Raw genomic sequence first — 24,971 nt, forward strand, 5'->3', positions numbered from 1 at the left:
AGCTGCTGTCTTTGCACTGAGCACAAAGAGCAGAGATGCAAAACTGAGATTACGCTGAGCCGCGAGATTCTGATACCAACCCTAAAGGAAACTCAAGGGCTTGGTAATTGAAAGGATGCAGGGAGCTATGATATTAGCTGTGGCAGAGGTGGTTAAAGGAGTCAGCTTTCTGGCGACAGGGCAGCTTCCTCGGAGGATATGGGGGAAAAAGTGATCACCTTCCTAAGCAGCATATTGCCAATGCAAGCAGGAGGCAGAGGCTTACATGGCCTCGCTTGCACTCAGTTACCAGAGATGTATTTTTCTCCTGGGGGTGCAGATATCACTGCCCTTTTTTCATTTCCCCTTAATGATCCCAGCGGATCACATCCATCTTTTGTAAATAACTCTCTGGAGGAGGCTTGGACACCTTGCCTTCTGGAGCTCGCCATGGCTCAGAGCGAAGGCGTTAGAGGTGACCGCTGCAGCGTCTCTGTGCTGGGGCTGGGAGTGGAGCTGCAGCATCCAGCTGCCACCGTAGCACAGGGGCACAAACTTTGCGGGATTCATTCAGCATGTGATAGCGGCAAACGCCACCGTCCTCCACCAGCAGACAGCCGCAGGCTGCATCCCGCGTGGCGAGGGTCATGCCTCAGCCTTGGAGCGGGGTGGACTCACGCGCAGGTGCCAGGAGCCCTGTGGAAGGACATGGAGCACCGTGGGAGCCACGGCACCCGGGGAGCAGCCGCTCCTTAGCAAAAACACTGGACAAAGCAGCACCACTGGAGCTGCCACGCTCTGCTCCTGCAAAGCAGCTGGCCACAGCAGACTTCCTTCAGGCAAAGAAACACCCAAAGCTGCAGATGTCGTCACGCAGGGCACAGCACGGCCGCGTTCCGACTGCCGCCATCACCTTCTGAGCGCGCAGCAGTCGCCTCCACATGCACCTGCTTTGCTCCTACAGGAGCCCGCTCTGCCCAGCAACTGCCTATTCTGTGCACTCACTGCCCTGCTCCACGCAGACAAATGTGGGCATCATTAACGAGCTGGGAGCCCTTGACCCATGGTTCTGCGTGCTCCACACCCCGGGGCTGCCTCTGATGTGAGAAAACCGACCTGGAAGAAGCATCTTCGCTCCACATTCGCCAGGAGAGCAGCCCCTGGATTTGCCCAGCCAGCCAGCTCAGCCCCTGGATCTGAGATAGTCCTGTCACTGGACACCAGTCTGCAGAGCAGGACTGGCTTCCTCTCCTGCAGGAGCAAGGAGGAGATCAACCTGCCCTTGCACTGCCCTGCGAGGAGCCAGAGGCTGCTGTGCAACTGCTGAAGAGAGAGAAGTTGCTGTAGAAAAATTTCCTCAAAAGGTGCTGTGTTGAGGGGGCATGGAGCTCTTAAAACATCTTCACAGACGCTTTGGCAATCAGAGCTCTCAATAATCCTCCTCTTTTGTAGTTGAGGGTATGGTTCTGGCTGGCAATTTGTTGCTTTGAGCTCTCTCCATTCCTCCACAATATCAAGCAGCAAATCCTTCTGCATGGCCCAGGCTCCTCACGCTGAATGCTAGGCACTTGTTACCTCCTTTGTGAGGAGCTCACTAACTGCAGGCGCTTCCTCTGTCAATGGGGAGTTCCTAGGACAATCCAGCCCACCTGATCCCCACAGTCCCAAGATAACTAGGCTGCTTGTTTGGGTGCCTGAAGTTGGACAGCAAGGTTCAAAGAGAGCACATCTCTGTGCTGGCTGCAGCTGGAACACGAGAGCTCTTGTTTCTAAGGTCCTGGGCTGAAAACCCAGGGTGCAAACACACAGCAACCATCAGTAGCTCTCTGCAAACAGCAACTGGCCAACTCCAGAACTGCTGGAGCATACAGCTGTGAGTGCACCACTGACACGCGTGCTGTGTGTGGGCAATTAATGATGCTGCTTGCCAAAAGGCCTCCTCAAGGCTGGCAGCTATAGAGGCATTCGCTGCAACTGTGAAAAGAAAAATAGTGCATACATTGACGTCTGGCAGCACACCTTCAGCATCTGAAAAACCCTCCAGCCTCAAGACTCCTCCCGTCGGTTAGAGCATCCCACTAACTGCTGTCGTCAAAGGTCACCAGATGTTTCTTCCATAACATTTAGTGAATAATCAAGGGAGCAGGATGGGAGTGGAGGCACAGGGGTGGTGAAGGATACGGAAATGCTTAAAGACCTCAGGGATCAATAAGCCTGTTTTGGAGCAAGGACTGCAAGATGCTATTTAAATGACTGTCGCTTTATGGAGAGGTTTAAATTCCGCCTGTGCTATCTGCTGACCTACATTATGCCACCACAGAGTTTAGCACATGTCCCCCTCTCTCTGTGCCGGCCAGCTGCTGTGTGCTGCATCCAGCCCTCTGCAGCGTGCCATCACCACCGACGGGTGCCGGAGGATTTGCAGCTGCGTGCCTTGATGAGGCTTCCAGGGCCCAGGGAGGTTCACGCTTGTTTGCCATTAGCACGTTGATCGTTCCCCAGTCCCTTGCCATCAAGAAAGCCATCAGCGATTGATTTATCTGTGGTCAGGCTAGAGTGTAATTTATTTGCATCATTTCAGTATTAAAACTGAGTATGAAGGGGATTTTTTTTTGCTGCAGCCAGCAACTGAACGCTGCCATAATACATGCCATTACCAACATGAGAACAGGTCATGGTAATAAATCCCGTTAACAATGCCTAGTTGTACTGAAGCTGGGAAGAAGTACATGACCGGGATCCGTGCTCGTGAGTGGTAGGCTGGTCAGCTATGAGGCTGTCCGTGGCTTCAAGAGAACAACACTAAAGATGCACTTTTTAAAGAACATTAAGGAATTCTGTTGGCTGAGAAAGGAAGATCACGAGGATGCATCATCAGACTTTCTTTTGTCGCGTGGCGTGCAGTTTGCCTCTTGTTCTTTCTGCCATTGCTCTGCAGGATGAGACCAGCTGCTGCCGCTCTCCCACAGGGGCAGTGCTTCTGGGACCACGCGGAGGAGCCTGTGCCCGGCTGCGGCGGCTCAGACCCCGGACCCTGCTGCTGGGGTGGCTCCTGCTGGGCGCAGACACAGCAGGCAGGCACCACAGCCAGCCTGAAGCACGCACCCAGCACCTCGGGCCACTCAAAGCACAACCCGACTTTTTCTTCCTGAAGAGATGGAAAAAGCCAAGGGCGTTTTTTTTTTTCATTTCCTTCAAATTCAGACAGAAAAACTGACCCTTCTCTTGAAGAAGGTTTTTCTGATGAGTATTTCAATGAAAAATGGGAAGAAGTCAGAGAAGCAGCATCCTGCCAGTGGGAACGTGCTGCGGGAGGCAGGCGGTTCAGCTGCTGGCTCACGGCAGGGAACACGCTGCGCTGGGCTGTGCCATGGCCTGTCCTGCCGGCAGAGCAGCCAGCCTGGTCCCTCTGGGAAGGCGCTGATGGGACCACGTTGACAGTGCAACATGAGGAAACAAAACAAGACAAAATAAGCAAATAAGACTCAGGCTAGACGACAAGGAAATAATTTATTTCCAGGTCCTAGAAAGACCTTGAAAAAATAACAAGGGTGAGGAAATCAACCTCCTAATTTCATTTGGGTAGAGAAAGAAAACCAAAGTGACTCCATCAGACATTGTGGCAGCTGCCAGCTCCTCCTGCCGGGTGCGGGTGGGCAGGGAGTGCAGGGCAGCACCGCGTGGAGCGGCCGGCTTGCTCGGCACCACGCTCCTCCCGTATCTACATGTGGGATAGAAATTAAAATGCAAGCGTGCGTGCATGCGCGCCGGGGAGGACTGGCTGATCGGGGATGGGGAATAACCCGGTGGGAGGGTTGCTAAATACATACCCTGTCAGACCCCATCTCCTACGGACAGAGCCCTGCTATTGCACAACACTTTTGCTAGAGGAAGGGCCAGCTCTGGAGGGGCTCGGGCACAGCTCTTCAGCCCGGAGGGAAAACACAAACACGTTCCTGAGGAAAGAGAGGGCTTTCTCCATTCTCTTGCTCCGGGGTGTGGGGCATCACCTGCCTGAGGCAACATGGCCAGAGCCGGCACTCACGGGCCAGTGTGAAGCATCCCATCGGCCCCGCTGCCTCCCCAGCATCATCACAGTGAACGAGCAGCCTGCCGGGGCGCGGGTGCCAGCAGCGGGTGCCCGCCGCCTCCTTGGGGGGGGGACCAGAGAGACCCTGAGAAGCGAGCAGCTCCTGGTCCCAGCGCAAAAGCCAAGCTGCGGCTCCCGTGTGGGCAGACGTGGCGGCAGCGGGCAGGAGCAGCTGAGGGCAGGAGCCAGGGAAAAGCCGTGTGCTGCCCCTCTCCGCTGTCAGGTCTTGCGCTGCAGCCAAAGGACCAACACCAGCAGCCGGGAAGCAAAACACAGTAAAAAAATGAACACGCATGTACATTTACAGTTAAACCTTCTCCAAGGAGAGAAAACACTGTCTGTGGCTAAACTAAAAGGACAAACCCAATGACAAGCCCAGGATGTGTCAGGCCTTGGGAGACCTTATCAGTTACCTATCAATGATATAATTGACTTTTTTTTCCCAACATGAGCAGGTAAGGAGCTACACTAACCAGCATGGCCTGAGAAGCTGCCCGAGCGTGTTGATCAACGTGCTGCTCAATTTACCCCAGGGGAAGTCAGCAGGCTAGAAAGGTGCAGGGCAGTGAGTGGTTTCCTCCAGCATCATCTGCAGCCTGAGGAGAAACAGCACATCCCACCAGCCTCCTCCTGACCTGCCTCCCAAAACCAAAGATTTCGTGCAAACACGGCCCTGCTGCGGGAGCTCATGCCAGTTTCTTGCAGGGCCAGGTACCCCGAGGTGTCACAGACCCGCTGCCCAGCCTGCAGCAACCAGCTTGACCACGCAGCAGCGCTAGCAGGGTCTGGCCTTATACACATGTCCTGGGGATGTTTTTTCTATCACCAATGGTGATGCTTTGCTGTCAGCTGGGCATAAGCAGGAATTATCCCTCCAAACCAGGGGGCTGGGGTTCTCTCGCACCCTACAGCATGGTCCGCTAGCCAGGATGCAGCTCTCCCCCACCACTGAAGGCCAGGGTGCACCGACGTCCTGCTCTGCGCAGCCCACGCCATTTGGTAGAAAGCTACGGCTTGGCCCAGAGCCCTGCAGACCCGGGCCCAGCCTGCCCCGAGGGGCTGGCAGAGCCGACCCAGGGAATGCCACTCCGTGCCCCGCCAACGGCGCTCCCCAGCGCCGCGGCTGCTCTGCGGCTCAGGCCACAGCACCGTGCCTCGGCGGCAGGCGGGACGTCCCCCTCTGTCACCGGGGCTGTGGGGCACATCAGGACCTTGTAGACAATGCCCGCTGTGCAGGGAGGCAGCGAGGCCCTTCAAATCACAAGCATCTTTGATAACCACAAGGTCTAAGAACTGAGAGGCAAAGCAATTGCAGCTTGGAGGAGAAGTGTGTTTTGAAGTGAACTCAAGCGCAGCGGTCGCTCAGTGCAGGATGTGGCCTTGGAGCCCACATCCAGCACGTGCATCGCCAGCGTGGCACGCTCCCTCCAACGCCGTGCCAGCAGCCGGGTGCTGCCGAGAAGCCCACGCGCAGAGAGAAGGACGACTCCAGAAAGCGAGCAAACATAAGGCGGGGGGGAAAAGATGAACAGAAGTTAAAAGCTTGTTTCTCTCTGCAAGGAAAGCTCTTAGAGAAATCAAAGCACTTCAAATGCTCTGACTCAAGTGACAAAAACAATTTAGACAACAAAAGGCTCCCGGTTTGCTCTTCCTCTCCTGAACTGGGCTCACTGAACAGATCTATTTAAATGATAATTTGTGGGGGAGAAGCCCCCTCCAAACTCTCTTGAATTAGATTTTTCTCTTGCTTCAATTAATGCGTAGTGCTTTAATGGAGACTGGTGTCAAGGAGATGACGGCCACAGTGGCTCCTCTGGGCGCTCCAGCCTCACCGTGCGGTGCAGAGGTGCCCCGAACAGGAGGCAGCCACCAAGGAGCAGGTTGCCCGGCGCTCCCTGGCCCCGCGGCACAGCCCCTCTCCGGCAGCTGCGGAGCCTGGCCGGAGGCGCGCGCCGTCACCCCGTGGCACGGAGCCCCGGTCCACCTCCTGGAGCCTCGTGGGGAGTCGGTGGGACGGCTAGGACTCCTCGCTGTCCTCCTCGCCCCTGCGCCCAGCATACAGCGCTGCCAGCTGCCGGAAACGCGGCCCCCAGCCCCCCAGGTAGGAGAAGTCCTGCTCCGAGCCGCTGGACCAGGTGTTGATGGAGCTCAGGGAGGGCACAGGGGAGTCCGAGCCCTCGAAGGCGTAGGTCTGGAACGAGTCGTAGGGCGGCACAGAGAGGTCCTCGTCTGCCTGCTCCACCTTCCTGCAGATGTAGTCTCTGAACACGGAGAAGTCCAGGTCTGGACTCTGCACCCACTGCGGGAGGGCATGGAGCTCGGAAGCCGGGTTGCCGCTCGGGCCCCCCTCTCCCGGCCCGCCACCTCCGTCGCCGCCTTTGATCTCACTGAAGTCGTAGAGACTGCGCAGGGCTGACATGTCGTAGGCCTCTGTGTCCTGCTCGCCACCCCCTTCGTCGTTGTATTTGATGACATTGTCCCTCATGTCCTCGTCATCCTCGGATGTCAGGTGGCTTTTGTGGTGTCGCTTCAGCGTGAGGATCAGAAGGACCAGCACTGGGAAAGGAAGAGATGGTCAGATGGGCGCAGGGGCTCGTGCAAGCTGCACTCCCGTGGGGGCGAGGACAGCCCGTGCTCGGCAGCAGGGTGCAGAGACACAGCACCCTCCGGCACAGGGACCCCCGCAGCCAAGACCGCCAGCATGCCAGCCGGTTCCTATCAGCCAGGCTCATCAAGTAGCAGCTGTGCTGTGTCACTGGCTTGGAGAGAGGTTTGTTGCACCAGGCTCCAGTGCAGACCGGGAACTTCCTTTCCCATGCAGCGCGACCGCTGAGACAGGAGGGACAGATGGATGAACGCACGGCTGGACAGACAAACGGATGGATTCTGCAGAAGATGAGTAGGAAAAGGGGGTGCATGAATCACAGCAGCAGCCAAATGTTGGGAGGGTGAATGTGGAGCAGATGGCACAGAGCCTGAGCAACGAGCCACAGCTGTGTCCTGGATCATCATCCATTCATCCCATCACCTTTAAAGCACCGATGTGCACTTTATTCGTTTGGGCAATTAGGCAGAAATTTGTTTGCGCTGCGTTGGAAAATGAAACCAGTGTAAAGTGCACCCTGTGGGAAAGGGTTTTCTAAACGGAGACACAGCAGGAGACGGGGAGCAGAGATGTGCCAAGGAGAGACTTCACCGAACAACATGCTGGCTTCTGCAGATGTCCAGACAGCCCTCAGAAGCCAGCTGTGAGCCAGCACCGATGTCGGAGGGCTTTCAGCAGCAGCGCCCATCAGCCGCCCCATGCTAAACCCGAGGGCGCTGCAACACCCCTCTCCCAGAGCCCCTTCCCACACGCACGCAAGCCCACGCTTCCCCTGCACCTTCGTGCTGTGCCGTGGTGGCCCAGCACAAGCTCGTGCCAGTGTGTCAGTGGCAGCCAGCAGCATTCCCAGGGTGCAGGTCCCGACCCGGGCAACGCTCTGCTTTGCGTGCACCCCAGCTCCCCGTCCTGCCCACACGCTCACACACGCTCTAACGCTGACCCTGCCCAGGTAAGAGCGCAACCACGCGCCCCACACCTGCCGCCTGCGGGCACCGCGCTGGGACGCACATGCGCCCCATCTGCTGCGAGACGCCTGCTGCGGGCACCGCACGGCAGTCAGCGAGCAGCTCTCGGCTCCTGCTCGTTGAGGTGGGGAGCAAGCCAGCGGCTCTCCAGCTTCTGCCGGGCGGCAGCCCTGCTCTGGCTGCCCTGCTCAGCCGAGGGGCAAACACGGCAGCTTCCCCGACGGTCCACCACGGGCAGGGGCCGGGCTTTCTGCCCCCCACGCAGGGAGACAGGCGGCAGAGGAGCCTGCACCGTGCCTACAGCAACCGCCTGGGCTCGTCTGCGTGATGCTGGATGGAGAGGAGACGGGACAGGACAGGAGGAGGCCGGGGGACAGGCGGGCACTCACCAACCAGAATGAGGATGCACACCAGCAGCGCGATGAGGGCGCCGGGGCTCAGCGTCGCTGACACGACGTAGGCTGTGCTGTTGCAGGACTGGATGGCCCCGTTGCTGTCACAGCCGCAGATGCGGATGGTCAGAGTCCCCGTGCTGCTGAGGGCTGGGGGGCCGCTGTCCACCACCAGAATGGGGAGCAAGTACACGTCCTGCTCCTGGCGATTGAAGCCCATTCTCTGCGTGTGCACCGCAGCCGTGTTGTCTGCAGGGAACAAGTAAACCCACAGCAAAGTCAGTCCCATGGCACGACCAGCGGGACTCACTGTGAGCTCCTCTGTGCTCAAGACGAACAGCGGTTGTTCGTGCGCCAACTCCAGCAACCGCCCAAAGAGGGGACGAGGCCTCCCTCCTCTCCATCACGGGGGAGCAGGGACCCAGCTCATGGGTCCCCTGCGCCACAGCCCCTCAGCAGCCCAAGCAGCCAGAGGCAGCCAGCTCGGCATCTCACCTGCCAGTGTGCCCAGGGCATGGCAAACCCAACACAGGAGCAACAGCACACGGGTGTCTGAGCCACACTGACAAACAATGAAGTTGGAGCAGAGAGAGGGGAAAAAACCTTCTGGAAGACCTCTGAGAGCGGTACAGAGAAGGAATCAGGATAAAAATCAGTTGCTGACATGGAGACCAGAGCGGATGGGGCTCTGCAGGTGGCACTGAACCTGCAAAAGCAGTTACTGCTTCCAAACCTGCGGGGGAAGGGTCCTGCCTCAGCTGGAGGGCCAAATACCCCTAGGATCCTTTGTGACTCCTGAAGGAGCAGGCAGAGCTCCTTCCAAGCCTCCCCGCCGAGCCAGCCGTCCTCCTCCCCATCTGCTCAAACCCTGCTGTTTCAGGGGCTCAGCCGGCACAGCACAACCCATTACGATCCCATTAACACAGCCACTTCACGGGACCCTCCAGGGCCCCGGTGCCAGAGATGAACCCAAGCAGCAGCTGCGCCCAGATGACCTGGAGCAGGGAGGGTACGAACAGGGACCGAAAATCAGCTTGGCTCCCTGCTCATGTGTGCTACTCACTGCCAGCCAGCAGCAGAGCAGGCAGGAAGGGATTGAATAGTAGCTGAACAATTGCGGCCAGATGTCAGAAGTTGCTACCGACTGTCTGCAGTCTTTATCTAATAAAACATAGATTGGCCTGCTCACAGCAAGGTGCTGCTGTCTACAGACTCTCTCCTCATTGCACCTGATTTATGCCGGACTAGCCCCTTTCTGTATCAATCAGCTCTTCGATCGGAAAAGACATCTATTCTAATTCTGGCTCTTGGGCTGCCTGCCACCACGGAAATTGCTGTATGGATTGGGTGCTGCATGGGAGCACACGGGGCACGCCGGGGACAGGAGGTGAGCCAAGAGCGGAGCAGAGGGGCAGGCACACGCTGAGCCGCGGGACAGGGAAGATCCACTGGCCAGACGGGAAGCAGGGCAGATCCTGGGGGCACTGCGCAGCAGCCGGGGTAGAGCAGAGCGCAGAGCCCACCTACCCCCTGGGGCCGGGGGCAAAGCAGTTTGGGCAGAGTCTGCCAGGATCCCAGTGCTGAGCCCTCAGCCAGCTCTGCCAGCAGAGGCACAGATGACCTGCTGGACTGCTGCAACCAACCCCAGCAAAGGGCAAGCGAGGGCAAGGCTGGTCTCTGCTTCAGGGCAGTCTGGGAGAGGAGGAGCTGGGGCAATCTGCACCCCCTCCGTGCTGACACGCAGGTGCAGAGGCAAAGCCCACCCAGAGCGTGCTGGAGGCGAGCATGGCGAGGTACAGCAAGAGCGAGGAAGATGGGCTGTCTGTGCCCAGAGGGGAGGCAGCAGTGCACGGGCTTGTGCCCAGAAGAGCGCTCAGCTGTCATGGTGCTAAATACCAGATTGCTGCTTCCTAGCATCAGGTTTCTGGACTCAGCCCACCAGAATTTTCTGTGTTGCCAAAATACAGCCGTATTGCTGGGAAGAGCAAAGCCTTGGGCACCCTAGCTGGGGAGGGCTGGGATTCCAGCGTAAAGGAGACGGGGAAAAAGTAATCTCTTCCAGTTCACCTGAGAGCACAGGTCTACCTTGAAGATCTCAACACGGGAAAGGCAAGGACACTGGAGAGAAGACCACACCAGCCCACGTTTGGAGGCTGCACTGAGTGCCACAAGGGTGATATTCAAAACCAGATCTTATTCATGCATACAGAACTGTGCTGCAGGTCACTAGAAAAAAACTCTTCCTTTGGATGTAGCATCTTTTATCCATTAAGGGAATTTTCCAGGTAACCACACTCATCCCTGCTCGCAGCAGCTGACTTCAGGCAGGCAACATCCTCAGGAGCACAGAGCAGAAGACAGCAATAAGGCAAATGCTTGTACGAGTTGATCTGGGGACAGTTTGCCTCAGAAGGGAGATACTGTATGCAGTGTCAGCACTCTGCCTGCAAGGCTGCAGCACCCAGCACCGACCTATGCTTCGAGTCAGACATGATTCGAGTGCTGCGGCATCCCCAGCCAATGGAGGGGATTGCCCACAGCGGACAGCACGATCTTTCTGCACCACACGCATTGCCCGGCTTCTCTGTACGTGAGGCAGGGACCACCGACCCTCTGCCTGGGCAGCCACCTGGTCCTGCAGGACATCTGCCACTGGGGCTGGGACTCCTGGAGCAGCATGTGGCACCAGCACAGAGGCAACTTGGCAGAGCTGTCAGGAGGAGCAGAGAAGCACCAGCCCCTCGGGCAGCAGGGAGGCTGAAGCAAGCGTGGCAGCCTGCCGGCAGCTGAGTCTATTGAGAAGCTGCCTATTGCCTACCAAGGATGAGCTAGGAAAAAAAATTATTGTTATGCTAATCATTTGCACAAAGGTAACAAGATCTCATTTGGTGCTGCTCCCTCAGCTTGCTGCAGCATAGCAGGGAGGTATAAATAACATTAATGGCACCATCTCAGCAAAAGGCCAGGACTAACTCCTAGCTAGCCCAGCTAAACATAAGCCTCGGGCATCTGGATCCAGTGGAGATGAACCCACAGGACAAAGGGGACAGACCAACTTGCTGTGATCGAGCAAGGCTCTGGCCCTCAGCCCAGGAAGGTCACCTTTGCTGGCACCATCACACCAGTCAAGTAACCAGCCTGAGCTTGTGGCCAGACCCTGGCTCAGAGGATCCCCATCCACACCGCCCTGTACCTCCACGTACTGCTCAGCCCATCTCTGGCCCAGGTGCGATAAAACGCTGTGCTTGGGAGCTCTCCCAGCCACCCGGGCGAGCACCCCTTCAGTGCTGCGTAAACGCAGGCGTAGCACCAGCTCCTCACCTCTCTGGAAATGCAGCAGAAGGCTGGCGACTCCCCTTCTGTTTACAGCCAGCTCCAGCTCCTGTTAGGGACCTGCCACAAGGCACACTGTATTTTTAGAAACAGTCTCTAGAAATCAAGGGGAAATACATGTGCAAGTTGCAGAGAGGCAGCCACTAACCTCAGCTCAGCTGAGACTGCTCAGACAGCACATTGCACCGCTGAGCCCCCTCACCTCCAGGTACAGGAAGGAGAAGTATTTTCATTGCTGAACCCACAAAGTCAAAATAAAGCAGCCAGTACTTAAATATATCAGCAGCATAACAGACAGCTCTGCTCTGAGAAACCTCAGCTCAGGAAAGGGCTGAGGTCTTGCTCTGTAATCCAAAACTTGGTGCTATGCAGAGAGACAAAAATCACAACTACAAAACACTATTTCAAACATCACGAAACTACATTTTCTTTCTCAAACAGGGTGACATGAGCACTTCCTACAGGAAGGAGATCTACAGAAATTTCACATCTACACCTACGACATTGCTCAACAAGGCTGGACAGCCAGACCCCAGCCAGAGCTCCCTCCAGGCACTGTGAGGGCTCCAGCCACCTCCCTGCCGCCCACCCACTGCGCCCATGGTTCCCCAGGCACCCTGGACAACTGTTTTTCTCTGTTGGGTGTTTACACCCCTGTTACTTGCAAACTTCTTCTGTGTTCCCTTCCGAGATACTCCAGAAAAAGCAGTGCTGCTGCCATGCAACGTAGACTATTTGACCATAGAAGTGAAGAAAATTTTGCCCAGATCTGGGAAAACATACCCTGGAAAACGCATCCGAGGCAACCTCCTACAAAACAATATAATTTCTCTTGGTACGGTTGTATCTCTACATGCAGCTGACCCAAGGCAGTTGCTTCAGGATGCGTGTCTTGGTGTAGATTTGTTTGTATTGGCACAGCTCGAGTAGTTGCAAAGAAAAGCCGGGCAGACCCAGCCCTGCAGCCTCTTGTGTCTCTTCTTCTGTAGCAGCTTTCTGCTAAGTCCATTTTTGGGGTCACGAGGTTGAGGAGCAGTGTTTCCTAGGAGGTGGTACTGAAATTTGAGCAGACATTAATCCACAGCTTTCCTGCACAGATGAGTTTGGATCTCCACACTTATGTTTTCCTGCCCAGTCCTCACGAAGTTGCACTTTGTGCTACGGTCACATCACCCTAAAGGTTGTGCCAGGTGTTCTCTGAAGCCCCAAGCCAAACCATTTACTATCATTGCCATCTTGCTACACAAACTGACATGTCCTCTGCAGGTTTCCTATGCCACCCTCTCCCTGACCACACAGTGATGTTATCCCAGGTCGCACGGTATCGCCTTGTGCGACGGACAGGAGATGAGACCTCTGCCAGCTTGAGGAGCAAGTCACCAGACAAGGCAGAAACCAACGTGAGTCAAGCGTGCAGGGACCCGTCAATACTGCTGTAAGAGGAAAGTTTAGGAACGCAATATACTCTGGTGGTAACATAACATCACTAGGAATAATAAAATAATTAAGTCTCTCAGACTCCCTCTCCAAAGAGGCTCTTGGCAGCTTCAAAGACAGAACTAATAAATCCTTCTCATAACTCAATCTCAAACAGCGCTAGGAGAGCAGAAGGGAGCAAGCTACCTTCAGTTTGGATTTCAACATCCCTGCCCACACTCCCAGGGCCCCGCGAGTGTCTGCCTTCCCCTTCTCTGGCAGCTGTTCTGCAGCTCTGGTGCCCAGGCACGCCAGCTCCGGGGAGATGCACACAGTTCCTGGCTGGACCCGTGGCCACCAGAGCTGCCCAAAAGGAGCAGACCCCCCCCAGCAGCCCCAGGCGGGTGCAGCTGGTAGGAGAAAAATCCAATTTCTCCCTTTTGCCTCTTCCTTCTCCCAAGTTCTCTGGGTGCCAGGCCACAGCACCACTGCTGCTCGTTTGCCTTTTGCTCAGCCCCTGTGGAGATTCAATGCTCTTTTTCACCTCCCCGTCAGATCAGCATCTGCGCTGCTCGTGCTGAGAACAGCATCCCTGCGGGGCTGGAGGAGGCTTCCTCTATCCTGAGGCAATCCTTGAATCCTAACATTTTGCTTTTGATTGTTATGATTTTCAGATCTTCTATCACCCATTACATGCTCTTAATGAGACCTGCAGAGAGTTCAGACATCTGCTCGCCTAGCCCTTGAGCTCTGGAGTCAGTAGCTCCATGTGTCACTCCATATTATCTAGCACCCCTTCCAGGTTACTGGGCTTGGATGCTTTCTACCATCCCTTCCAACGCAATTAGTATTTCTTGGAGAGCATGATTTCAGGCTTTAATTGCCTTTGATCCTTCTGTAATCAATTTTCTCAGGCCGGAAAGACCCAGCAAAAGGCGAGTTAGAAGGCAGAGGATAGTGAATGCCTTTGGAATGGCACCAGTTGGACCTGGGTGAGGTCAGCTTTTCCAATTCTCTCTCTTCCTTTAGACACTTCATTTGCTGGGCATCTTCCTTTTGGATCATGGTCATTGTTAGGACACATGACATTTATTCTTTGTCTGATGAATTAGGAAGTGCTTGAGCACCCCCTTGGACAGAGCAAAAGCGAGGAAAGAGAGACACCAGTAGGAAACGGCACAGTTTCTAAAAGCCTGACTCCTGCAAACCAGCTTATAATTCAGCTAACGCAGTCTCCTGCAGGGTCACCTTTTGATCTTGTAGCTCTGACCCGGACCATCAGAGCCAAGGCAGCTCGGTGTGCTGCTGGGAGCGGACGAGCAGGGCTGCAGGCACTTCGCCAGGGCCGTCCCCACTGTGCAGTTTTGGCTGCAGTGGGCCCTGACCCAGCAGGGTTTGGGCACGCGGCAGTGTCGTGACTGTATCGTGGCAGTACAAGGCTGCAGCAGACCTGTCCTGTGACCGCTGCCGTATGCCCGCTTACTAGTGGGTACTCCACAAGCTCTTCATCTGATGGACAGGCTGCCCCATCAATCACTCTGGGCTTTCCCTAAAACGCTCGCAGGCTTCCTCAACGCTGCCCACAAGGAGCTCTAGAAGAGCCTAGGCAGTGCTCAGCATCCTCTCCTGCCCTCCCGGGCGACCCCACCTGACTCTGCTTCCACCTATGTGATGGGGCTCTGCGCTTTAACCTTTAACGGACCCTCACTCGTTCTGCTTCCCCAGCCTCCTACTGGGTCAGTTTTGCCAGCAAGGTGCCTGCCCGAGCAGCCGCCCCTCGCGCTCCTGGCAGCCCCCCCGAGGGAGCCCCTCCATGCTGCGGCCAGCTCGGAGCCTCGGACGCCTCTCCGGCAGCTCGCAGCGAACTCGCTGCTGGCCAAAGCCACCCAGGCTGCCCTCCTGCCAGCCCTGCTGCAGCCAGGTGCTCTTGCCCTGCCTGATGAACTCCAATGGGAGCGTTCCCGAGTGGATGCTGGTCCCTGCCGTGCTGAGGACAAGCCACCCTCCCGAGGTGGCTTTCTGCTGCCTTGCAGGAGCTGAGGGAAGGAGGTGCAAAGCAAAAGAGAGAAGGATTTAAGCAAGAGCTTAGCGAATCCATCTGTGCTGACATCCATCAGTGTCACTCCTTGGCTGCAAAAGCAATATTTATAAATCACGTTTCAAAACTGGCTACAAATTTGTACAAAGAAACAGATGGGCTGGTGGTAGCAGTTTGTCACCACTGATATTTATATGGAGGAGTAGACACAAGTACAAGAGGGGTGAACACACGAGAGGGAGGCAAAAAAGGGGACAAAGGAGGATGCAGCAAGGGAACCCATGAGAGCAGAGGGCGAAGGTGAGTGAACCCAGGGCACTCAATGGACTGGAGAAAGGGTGGGGGGAGAAATCAAAAGAAGGGAGATGGCACTAAAACACACACAGGTTAGAAATGAGGGGTGCCTCCATCTGCACAGGCAGCCGCCTCCTCTTTCTGTGGAAGACAGCATTGCTTGGCAATTGGGAGCGTCTCCAAACACCCTGGGAATAACCCTGCAGCAACAGCATTTGTTTTCCCGAGAGCAGAAGGCGGGAGGTGATGCCAGCTTTTACTCATTTTATGCAGTGTTGCACCACACGCAAAGTTTGTGGGATCGTTTAGCACGAAGGATTACCCTGTGCAATGACAGCCTCGTCCCACTCAAGAGAGCAGCCGCTCTGGAGGAGGCAGCGGCACACGAGCCTGTGTCCTGCACCCTCTGCAACGCCGGCTCTTGGGTTGCTGCTGGTGGACCCTGGCTGCACAAACGGGGGGCGATCCCCACACAGCGCTGGGCGGCAAAGCAGCCCCCACTGAGCTCCTGCCGCCCCTGGCCAGGTCCCTCCCGCCAGACAGGCAGAACACAGCAGTGATGGCTCTGGGATTGCAACCCAGCCACGGCAAACATCCCAGCTCGGAGCAGGGAGCGCGGCCCTGGGCCCTTCAGAGCTTCTGGAGGGGTCTGGGTAGGGACGGACACCACTGTGTAACTCGGCGCGCTCAAGCACGTTTTCATAAGGTCCTTCAGAGTAAGTGAAGGAAGTTAATCGCTGGGCGTGGGGTAAAATCTTGCAGAGGATTAAAGCTTGCTTACATGATAAGAAGCAAAGGTCTTGTGAACAGCTGCCCTGTGAGTGCAGGGACTCGGGTCAGGGACAGCTGCACTTTTTAGGACACAAAGCAGTATCAGTCCTTCTATGATTATGTCTGAAGCTTTTTTTGCTGCAAGTTCCATTTTGACTATCCCTAATAATGCTGAACCAAACTGAGCAAGCAGGATCTTACATCAGCAGAAGGCTCCTCTGATAAGCTCAGAACAAACTAAATCAGGCTTTTGACAGATGAAGCTGCAAAAACAGAAGAAAAAAAAGGTTTAAAAAAAGTAAAACAAAAACAAAGAAGCATTTCAATGTGGTCTGCTGGCTTCCATCTGGGCTGGCCTCTTTGACAAGGAAGTGCACATCTGGCTGGAGAAGACCCCAGTATCTGCAAGGGTCCCTCCTGTACTTACTGCTGTAATCAGTGCCTAAATTAACCCAAAACACCAGTCAAAAATAGGAAACAGCCTGATAACTACCTTTCTGGATTGTTGTCGTCCACACAAATGCAGCCTGACCTTGCAGTCCGCAAAGCCAAATGGCAGCCAGGGGCTCAGCCAGCAAAACCTGCATCGCACCGCATCGGTTACAGCAGCAGGCAAGGAACAAGTCATTGGGGGCCACTGAGCCCACAGGCGCAAAGAACCCCAGAGTTTCCCAGAGGAACAGATGGGCCCTGCCCAGCTGTGTTTCCCAAAGGATAGGATGAGCCTCAGGAAATGCAGAGGAACCACACTCCTGAGCCACCACCTAATGGGGAATCCGGCTCTGCTGGCCGCATCCCAGACAACCTGCAGCGGCCGAGGGCTGGCTGCTGCACAGCCCCGCTGCCTCCCAGGACTCCTGAGCTGCTCCTGCTTGTCGAGGGCACAGGGGCTGCCCACCCGCACGGCGGCCCCAGGATGACCCACGCTCCAGGATTTACCTTGGAGAGGGATAAATCATAATGCTCAAAGCGGAAGCGTGTTTATCTGTAAATCCACATCATCTCCTTGCCTGCAGGCAGGTTGGAGATTTCACATCAAGAAAGGGACTGAGCGCCCTGAAAACGCTGAAGGCTAACCAGACGGCACGAGAGGAGCTTTGGACCTATCTGCAGCAGAGAAGAAAACTAACAGGGCTAGGATTGAGGAAATCCAAACTGCTAAGTGACCAGTCCCACCATTTTAAGGTTGGCAAGGAGCCTTACGGAGTGCCCAGAGCATCCCGAACTCCATCAGGCACAGATGGACCGTAAGCCAGCGGCCCCGTCTCCCTCCCCGCGGCCAGCTGCGCCACTCAGCCTGGAGGCTGCAGGACTGGGAAGGGTGCAGCAGGGCTTACCCTTAATATCCAGCAGAGAAAAATGGTGGTTGTTGGTGGCTTCAGGTGCCAGCGTGAAGTAGAAACGATGGCCGCTCTGAGGCTCATCACGGTCCACAACACTTATTGTCTGGATCAGCTGTGGGGAGAAAGCAGAGGCGAGAATCGGTGCTGCCTCCGCAGCCTCTCCCATGGGCCCCACTCACAGGGTCTGGCCCAACAGAGCATCAGCGGCTTCTGCCACAGTGAGGGATGAGCCTCTGCCCCTGCAGACGGGCTTAGCTGTAGGACACCAGCAAAGTGGTTCCCAGCATAACAACAGCTGCACGGGAAGACGTTCAGGCAGAAGGGGAAGGATGGGCAGGCTGGCACTGGTCCAGAGCACTGCTCGCAGCGCGAGACCACTGCAGGCACTGATGGAGACCCAGGAGAAGGGCCGGGGGACACTCGCTACCTGGCCTGGCTTGGCATCCTCACACACAGCAGCTTCATAGGGGGTGGCAAGCTCGGGCGGATTGTCATTCACATCCAGGATACGGATACGGAGAGAGGCCCTCGATACCTGCGAGTGATTATCTGAAACAAAAAAAGAAAAGCAGCTTCAGCAGGAGGGGCCATCTGCTGCTAGCAGGGAGGAAACCCTCCTCATCTCCATCCAATCCAGCGGCCAGTGCAGCCACGCAGCTGCTGCCAGCGCAGAGGGTCGCACAGCACCGCACCTCCACCTGCCCGCTGCGCTGACCGTCTCCGTGGGCCAGTGGTGCCCGCAGAGCATCGCTCAGCCTCACTACACACGTTTTCCAGTAAAGAAACCCGACCCCTAGGCTGCGTACCAAGGACTCCCAAAACGCTGCCGTTGGCCTGATCTACCCCTGGAAAAGCTGAGCAGCTCCGAGCAAGTCCCTGTGATAAGGGTCAGTCACCACTGATGAGTATCTGTGCTGCAGCCAGGCAGCACTGAGAGGGAACAGGCAAATTCAGATGCGAGAACATCGTACCCCCACTCGGATCCTGACCCTTACGTACACCCCAGGAGCTAGCAGCAACGGCCGAGAGGTGGGCGAGCAGAGCCAGGACACGAAACAGCAGGGCTCAGCTAAGAGCACAGGACAGCGGTGAAATCCGTCACATGCACCTCCGCTGCACCCAGGTGATCCGGGGTCGAACGCTCCCTGTCCAGGCGTGAGGCTCCTGCCCTGGGACCCAGGCCTTGCACACCGACACCGGTTTTTGCATTACCATCAGCAGCTTGAACTTGAACCTAGCGCCGTCTGCCAGCGGGCATGGGGTGGGGGGGTGGTCACGCAGCAAGATATAGGGCAGCCCCTTCATCCCCATGCTCGCAGGCCCGTGCCTCTCGCAGGCAGTGGTCCCGGGGGGCTCGCAGCCCGCTCCCCTTGTTGGGGTGCAGGGAGCCGCTGGCTGGGCCAGGGCTGCACCCGCTGGTGCTGCTCCAGGCTCACTCCACACACGGGATGGGGATTACATTTACAGCTCCATTCACTGCCGTGCCGCTCTACCCCACGCACGCACCGCAAAGGTACATTGAGCCCTCGCAATAAGATTATAAATCACTCCAGAGGGCCTAATGTTTTCTGAAGCACCTCATGCGCTTCCAGAAATGCGAACTCCCTCATACTCCATCTCCTTTGTTTTAGCCAGAGGTTGCAACTGTGACAGACCCAATGCCTCTCTCCACGCTCGGGCAGGAGCTCTGCTGCCTGTTTGTCTACAAAATTAATGCTGGCCCCCGCAGATCAGGTGGGGGAGGACCCAGGGGAGAGGAGATTTAGCACTGCTCCATAATTAGCCAGGAACCTAAGCCCCCTCCCCAGAGCTGCCTTCACCCTGTTCTCGTGTTATCACTCCCTCTCACCCAGACCAGCTGCTCTGGTGATTAGATGGTTGTTTTCAGGGGAGGGAGGCAGAAGTCGTGACTAAAAGCCTGGAACTGTGTGTTATTTTAAAAGGCGTGTTGGTGCAGTGAAATAAACTGCAATTGCTTTCGGGGAGAGAGAGGAAGGGGGAGGCAGCGGGGTGGGAAGGGAGCCCGGGGGAGGCAGAGGGGTGCACCTGATGCTCACCAGGGCCACAAACAAGCAGGAGGAAAAAGGGTTCAATTCCTGCAAGAAGGACGACAGCATCTCATCACCCCCTCCTCAGCCCACAGGAAGATGGATAACTGTCCCTGCTGCTCAGCTCTGAAGCAAGCTGGCGTTGCCCTCAAGGCAGACAGAAAGGTGCGGAAAGGCAAAAAGAGAAGGGAGGAAGAAGGGCTTGGGACCCCATCTCTTCCCCTTCCTGACTGCGATCCAGAGGCACCATTCTTCCCCCAGTGCCCCACAGTACCCAAACTGGCCGCAAGCAGGAGCCGAGCCCAGTGCTGCCGAACCGTCCCCAGGACCTCTCGGCACAGCGCGTGCCACGGACACCCTGTGGGGCCAGGTCAGGAGACCTGCGTGAGGCTGAGCACGGCAGCTTCCCTTCGAGATCACCTCTCAGCCTCATCAGGAGGGACGCGATCAGTGTATTTGGAGCTGGGCACAACCATGGGTCTGTCCTCTTCCACAGCATCAGCAAGCAGCTGCCAGGACTGTTTTATGCCATGCACGCGAGTGGGTCATCCATGCGCCACGGCACAGTGCCGCAGACCCGTGCCGACCCTTCTGCCAGAGCCATAACTAACAACCCACTCCCCTGAGCACAGCTCAAAGCACAGTTGTCCTTTCTAAATGCACCCTGTCATAAAAAAGCTCTCCTTTCGCCCCTTCTGAAGTTGCTGAAGCCTGAGGCTCAGGCTTACTCCTGGCTCAGTGACAGGGTTAAAATTTGACATCTCCAGGAACATCAAGGTTAGAAATGCAACCATTGCATTGTTGTCTACTCTTCCAGTGAGGCACACATCAGCTTCTTTTTATTTTGGCTGTACCATGATCTATTTGAAGGTTCCTCAAATGCTTTCTTTATCAACCTCCCTCTTCCTTTGAGCCAGTACCTGGATTTACGGGTGGAAAATATGAAAAATGGTTGGATGTATTTGAAAAAAGTTATCTCCAAAACATCTCTGAAATATGTTTCCTGTAACTGTGGGGCATAAACTGAATTTATGATGGTCAGAAGCATGATTAAGATTGTTGGAGTATATCTATGACGAAAGGCATGATGCGCCTAACTAATGCAGACTTCACATCTGCAAGGCCAAAAGCTCTGACCTGTGCTTCCTCTACATGCAGAAAAATGCATGCACGCACCACTACACACGCTCCGGCACACAGAAACAAATGCTCAGCAGGCATGTACCACTGCTAGGAAGAACAGCAGACTGGGTGGATGAGGGCTGCAGGAAGGCACAGAAACGTGCCCTTGAAGTGCTCTGCCAAGCAGCACCTGGCCAGTGGACGGGGCAGAGGGGTGCACATGCCAGGCTGAGCGCGACTGGAGAGGAAAAAAAAGTCATCTTCCATTGCTGCGTCTCTCCTCAGTATTCCAGCTCAGCTGACTGACATGCAAATTAGTTTAATTATTTCTTCTTCTAAAATAAATTATATTTTGCAGTGGCTGCAATATGTTGTGTCAGGCAAAATTACATTCAATATTTTTAAACTAATTGATGTCAGCCTTGAGAAAACCTGATTGACAGCAGCGAGGAAACTAGGCTGCTACCTAAACGCTTTCCTAAATTAAAATTAAACATGCCATTTTTCTGCATTTCCTTCAGGAGTTGGAATGCTATTAATCTGAAAAGACTGAGGAAAGAGACATGGAAAATACACAGAACAAGGGGGAGATGCTGGAAACACAGCAGTGCAGTACAGGAGCTCCAGGCTGATGACTGGCAGCTGCCTTTGCCAACATGGGCTGAATTATTTCAGAGCTGCTGGAGCCTGCCGGCGGGTGGGGGACAGAGTTCTGCCCATCGCTTCCACGCTGCAGCGTCTGCACTTTCCTCAATGCTCCAAACAGCACAGCTCGGGATGAGCAGCAGGCGCTGCCCGGACCCCCGTGCCGACACGCCGCTCAGCAGGCAGCCCCCTGGCTTTGGAGCAAGAGAAAGCCACAGCCCTGCTGCGTGGCAGCACTAAGGCCGAGACTCAAATGCTCCAGCTGAACCTCCAGCCACATCCCAAAGTATTTTTTCTTAATTTAATTAATCATGAAAGTAATCTGAACAGGACAATATTCTTGCCTTAAACATTCAGATGCAAAACACCAACAACCTGCCCTCTCCCCGGGTTCCAGTCGGCCGACTGCCTGCAGGACTGACTCCGAGCAGCTCTGGGCAACGGCTCTCAAACGCTGGAAGCTTTGCAGCAGAAGCTCACAGTGGTGGGAAGGGATTGCCGAGAGGCTCGGCCACCTTGTCGTGGCAGGAAAGGAGGGGATCGGTGGTTACTGCTGCACTGGGATCCAGTCCTTACCCCTCCAGACCCTCGCACAAACTCACAATAAAGCACTTCGCATTTTTACACCCAAACCTCTACTGTGAGGCTCCAAAGCCAACCATTGCTGAAGCACACGTACTATTTGCACTCCTGCCTGCACACATAGCCATGTAGCGATAGCACATGCAGAAAGGCACTCTGGAGCTTTCCTGGGGTCTGAAGCGCAGTCTGAGGAAAGCCCAGAGGACTGTGGGCTGCTGTTCGTGGCTGCAGCACCTGGGGAAACACAGCTCACGGATGCTGTTGGGCACAGCGTACGACCCACTCTTCTGCGTCAATACCAAATTGATACACTACTGAATTCAAAATTCTTACATTAGTTGGGAAGCCAGAAGAGGCAGGCATGGAATTTATTCCTCCCTATCTCAGCAAATTAGGAGAACAAAATGCAGAATAGAAGACCGGGATGGGCTACTCCGCTTTCCAGCACTCATGCCACAGCTGTGAAGCACAGGGTGGTTTTGTAGATGTCGGTGCAGCTGCCTGACTGCAAAGCAGAGCGCTGATGGCAAGGACAAAGCGGGGGCATGCCAGGGGTATGGCTCGTTGGACACAGGCGGCTACATCAGAGGCTGGAGCTGAAAACGTGGCTCCCAGCTGAGAGGAAGCAAAGCGGAAGCAGCAGTTAAAGCCAAGTAACATATAAATGGCTCTCACCTCTCCTGAGTCCTGCCCAAACTCAGCAGCATGAGAGTCATTAAATCGCATCCAAACACAATGCTCTGATTAAAGCCAGTCTCCAGCAGGAAGATTTATCATCTCAATTACCAGCAGTGGACACAGCAGTCAAGGCCTCATCATTTTACATGAGCAAAGAGGAAAGCAGGAAGAGAATCACTAATATTAGCCCAAGGAAGGTAAACAGCTTGCGAGCGAGATGAAGATTTATCTCTGGAAACGCTTGGCCTGGTCCCAGGCCAGATTTGCTGAACAGCCCCCGTGCTTCCTGCTGGCTGCCACGTTGCAAGGCCAAATATTCTGCTGGCCACCAGCCGGCCGAGGCAGCTCGTGCTGGGGAGCGCCTGTTCCGCGGGGGGAGACCTGCCCCTCCTCTGCTCCCGCCAGCAGCAGGCAGCCCAGCCAGCCTCACAGATGCAGCCAGGCACCTTCTGCAGCTTTTCTGACTGCTCCTCGGATGCGAACACTCTCTCTTTGGTTATCTGCAGGTGGGGCACGCGCCCCTGGACACCGTCTCTGCTGCAGCGGCACCAGGTCCCGGAGAGGGCTCTCAAAGCTGGGAGGACAGCTCTTGTATCGGGCTGCTCGAACCTCACAGACGGGCTGCCTGCGGGAACAAGTGCTGTCAGCAGGTGAGCTTTCCATCAGCTGCCAGCTTGTTAAACCCTTCTCAGGACAGTCCTGCCAGCAGGCAGGGAGGGCAGCTCGAGGAGGCTGCGGGGAGGCAAGACCTTGGTGCAGCGTGCTCTGGGCCACGTGCCCGTGCACCGCAGGAATCGAGTGGGCACGGCGCCACGGGAATCGAGCTGGCATGGCTTCCCACCAGCCCTGACGAGCTGGGGCACTGGGCACGAGCCCAAGCAGTAAGATGCCTGGTGGGCTCACTCCATCCCTTCTGCGAAGTTTACATCTCACCGAGGAAAGAGGAAGAATATTTTACCGCTTGCCTCCACTGGAGTTGATAACGTCCAACCCAGCTGTGCAGCAGACCCTACGGCAGCCAGCTGCAACCTGCATGCCCGCAGCGAACACCGTGGAGCCCTGCCAGCTCTCCCCGGCCCCAGACACCCGCATGCTGGGAACTGCTGCGTGCCGGGAACTGCCACACTGGATGCGCCAATGCCAGCACGGAGGGTTCCAGCCGCCTCGTGCTCCACACTCACGCTGCCGCGGCTGATCCCGCTGCGCCGGACACGGCCTGACAGCTGCTGCACAGCCCCGCTCCAAAACCCCTCTATCACTTGGAAGGCTGTACCTTTACAACTGCCCTTTCCGCCAGAGGATTCAGACATAAATTGTACTTTAAATTCAATATCAGTCATTAATATTTCATGATTACAAAACGTTAAGGATAATGTCACTGGGAGGAATGTCTGGGCAGTTAAAACGGATGAGTCAGAGCTCACCACGGGAGAAGTCAGAGCGCTGAAGACTCTCCCCAGCTTTTGAAGCGATCCAGCCTGACAGGCTTCCCCGCCGGAGGGGAGCCACAGCATTTACTGACTTGTTCTGAAATCCTAGCCGCTGCGTGTAAATATTTTCCTTCTGATTCTTGTCACCTCACGTTTTCTCTGGATGCCAAGTTGTGCTGCAACGCTGTGGTCCCCTCCTCCCTGGCCACCGCAGGCAGACCCTCCCCGCGGAGCCCCCCAGATGTGCCACGGCTCTGCAGCGGGCTACCGTCCCTCCGGTGTGGCCGGGCAGCGCCAGCACGCCTGCCCATCGCTGCCCGATGCCGGGCAGGGCTCACGACAGCACTGCAGCCAGACAGCGCAGAGGTCACCCCAGCCAGCAGGCACAAAGCATCAGTGCAGAGATGGGCTTGGAACCCCCCAGCAGAGCCAGAGACATCCCTCCAGGGCAATGGGGGTCTGACCAGGGCCGCTGCCCCCTCCTCTCCTGGGGCAGCAGGTCCTGCACCCTTGCCTGGCCAGAGCGGATGGCTGCCGCCACGGCGGCGTGGTCCCGCAGCAGGAATCGATCTCTGGGCTCCAAGTCAGGCTCCGACCCAGCTCCTTGAATATGAACGGCATCTTCCTGCTCAAGAACAAGTAAAGAAATGAGACACAGAACTCCTGAGGGGTCTTTTGGAGCGAAGCCTGGGGAAGGCTCCTGCCCACAGACAGACGGGTCTTGGCACACGTCTGCAGATGTCAGAAGGTGCTTTGCAACCAAAGCAGCTCCCCAGTACCAGCTGCTGTGGGGTGGCAGAGCATGGCAGGTCCCAGGCTGCCCTGGTGACTTATGTATCCAAAATGTGGAAAACTCTGAAGAATATGGCAATGCCTTTCTACTTCCCAGCACGGTGCCTGGGATTGAAGCCCCTTCTCCATCTTCAGGCTCAGAAAAAGGGCAGAACACAGAGCACTCCCTGGGGCCCACAGCACCAGATACACCATCACACACAGGACCTGCAGAGCCCATGACCCAAGGTACTGTGCAAACACGACGGAGGGCAGCAGGATGCCCAGGGCAGCTTCCTACCCACAGTGGAGCACCTGCGGGGAAGCAAAGCCTGCTCTTTGCTGCTATTATTTTCTTTTCATTCAAGAGGAGTTTATTCAGAGCTTCTTTGAGCAGCAGGACCCAGGCTTGTTCTTTTCTTTCTTAACTGGAGATGAAAAGACAAACAGAACTTCTGCTGGAAGCGTC

The 24,971-nt window shown here is 55.9% G+C and overlaps 1 protein-coding gene across 2 annotated transcripts in view; it reads right to left on the reverse strand.

The window, feature by feature from the left end:
• Positions 1 to 2,535: 2,535 nt before the first annotated feature.
• The window catches only part of CDH22 (cadherin 22), a 61,135-nt gene continuing 38,699 nt past the window's right edge, over positions 2,536 to 24,971 (reverse strand). Inside the window, exons 8-11 of one of the 2 annotated variants that reach the window (XM_075022371.1) lie at positions 17,654 to 17,775; positions 17,221 to 17,338; positions 8,029 to 8,280; positions 2,536 to 3,399 (exon numbers count right to left, since the gene is read on the reverse strand). In XM_075022371.1, coding sequence (XP_074878472.1) covers positions 2,807 to 3,399; positions 8,029 to 8,280; positions 17,221 to 17,338; positions 17,654 to 17,775 — 1,085 coding nt within the window. In that variant the 3' untranslated portion in view covers positions 2,536 to 2,806. Of the gene's footprint in view, positions 3,400 to 5,990; positions 6,626 to 8,028; positions 8,281 to 17,220; positions 17,339 to 17,653; positions 17,776 to 24,971 lie in introns of those variants that run through there. The other variant, XM_075022370.1, reaches the window with a different exon arrangement.

The sequence above is a fragment of the Buteo buteo genome, chromosome 2 (genome assembly GCF_964188355.1).
Source record: "Buteo buteo chromosome 2, bButBut1.hap1.1, whole genome shotgun sequence".
Classification (NCBI taxonomy): Eukaryota; Metazoa; Chordata; class Aves; order Accipitriformes; family Accipitridae; genus Buteo; species Buteo buteo.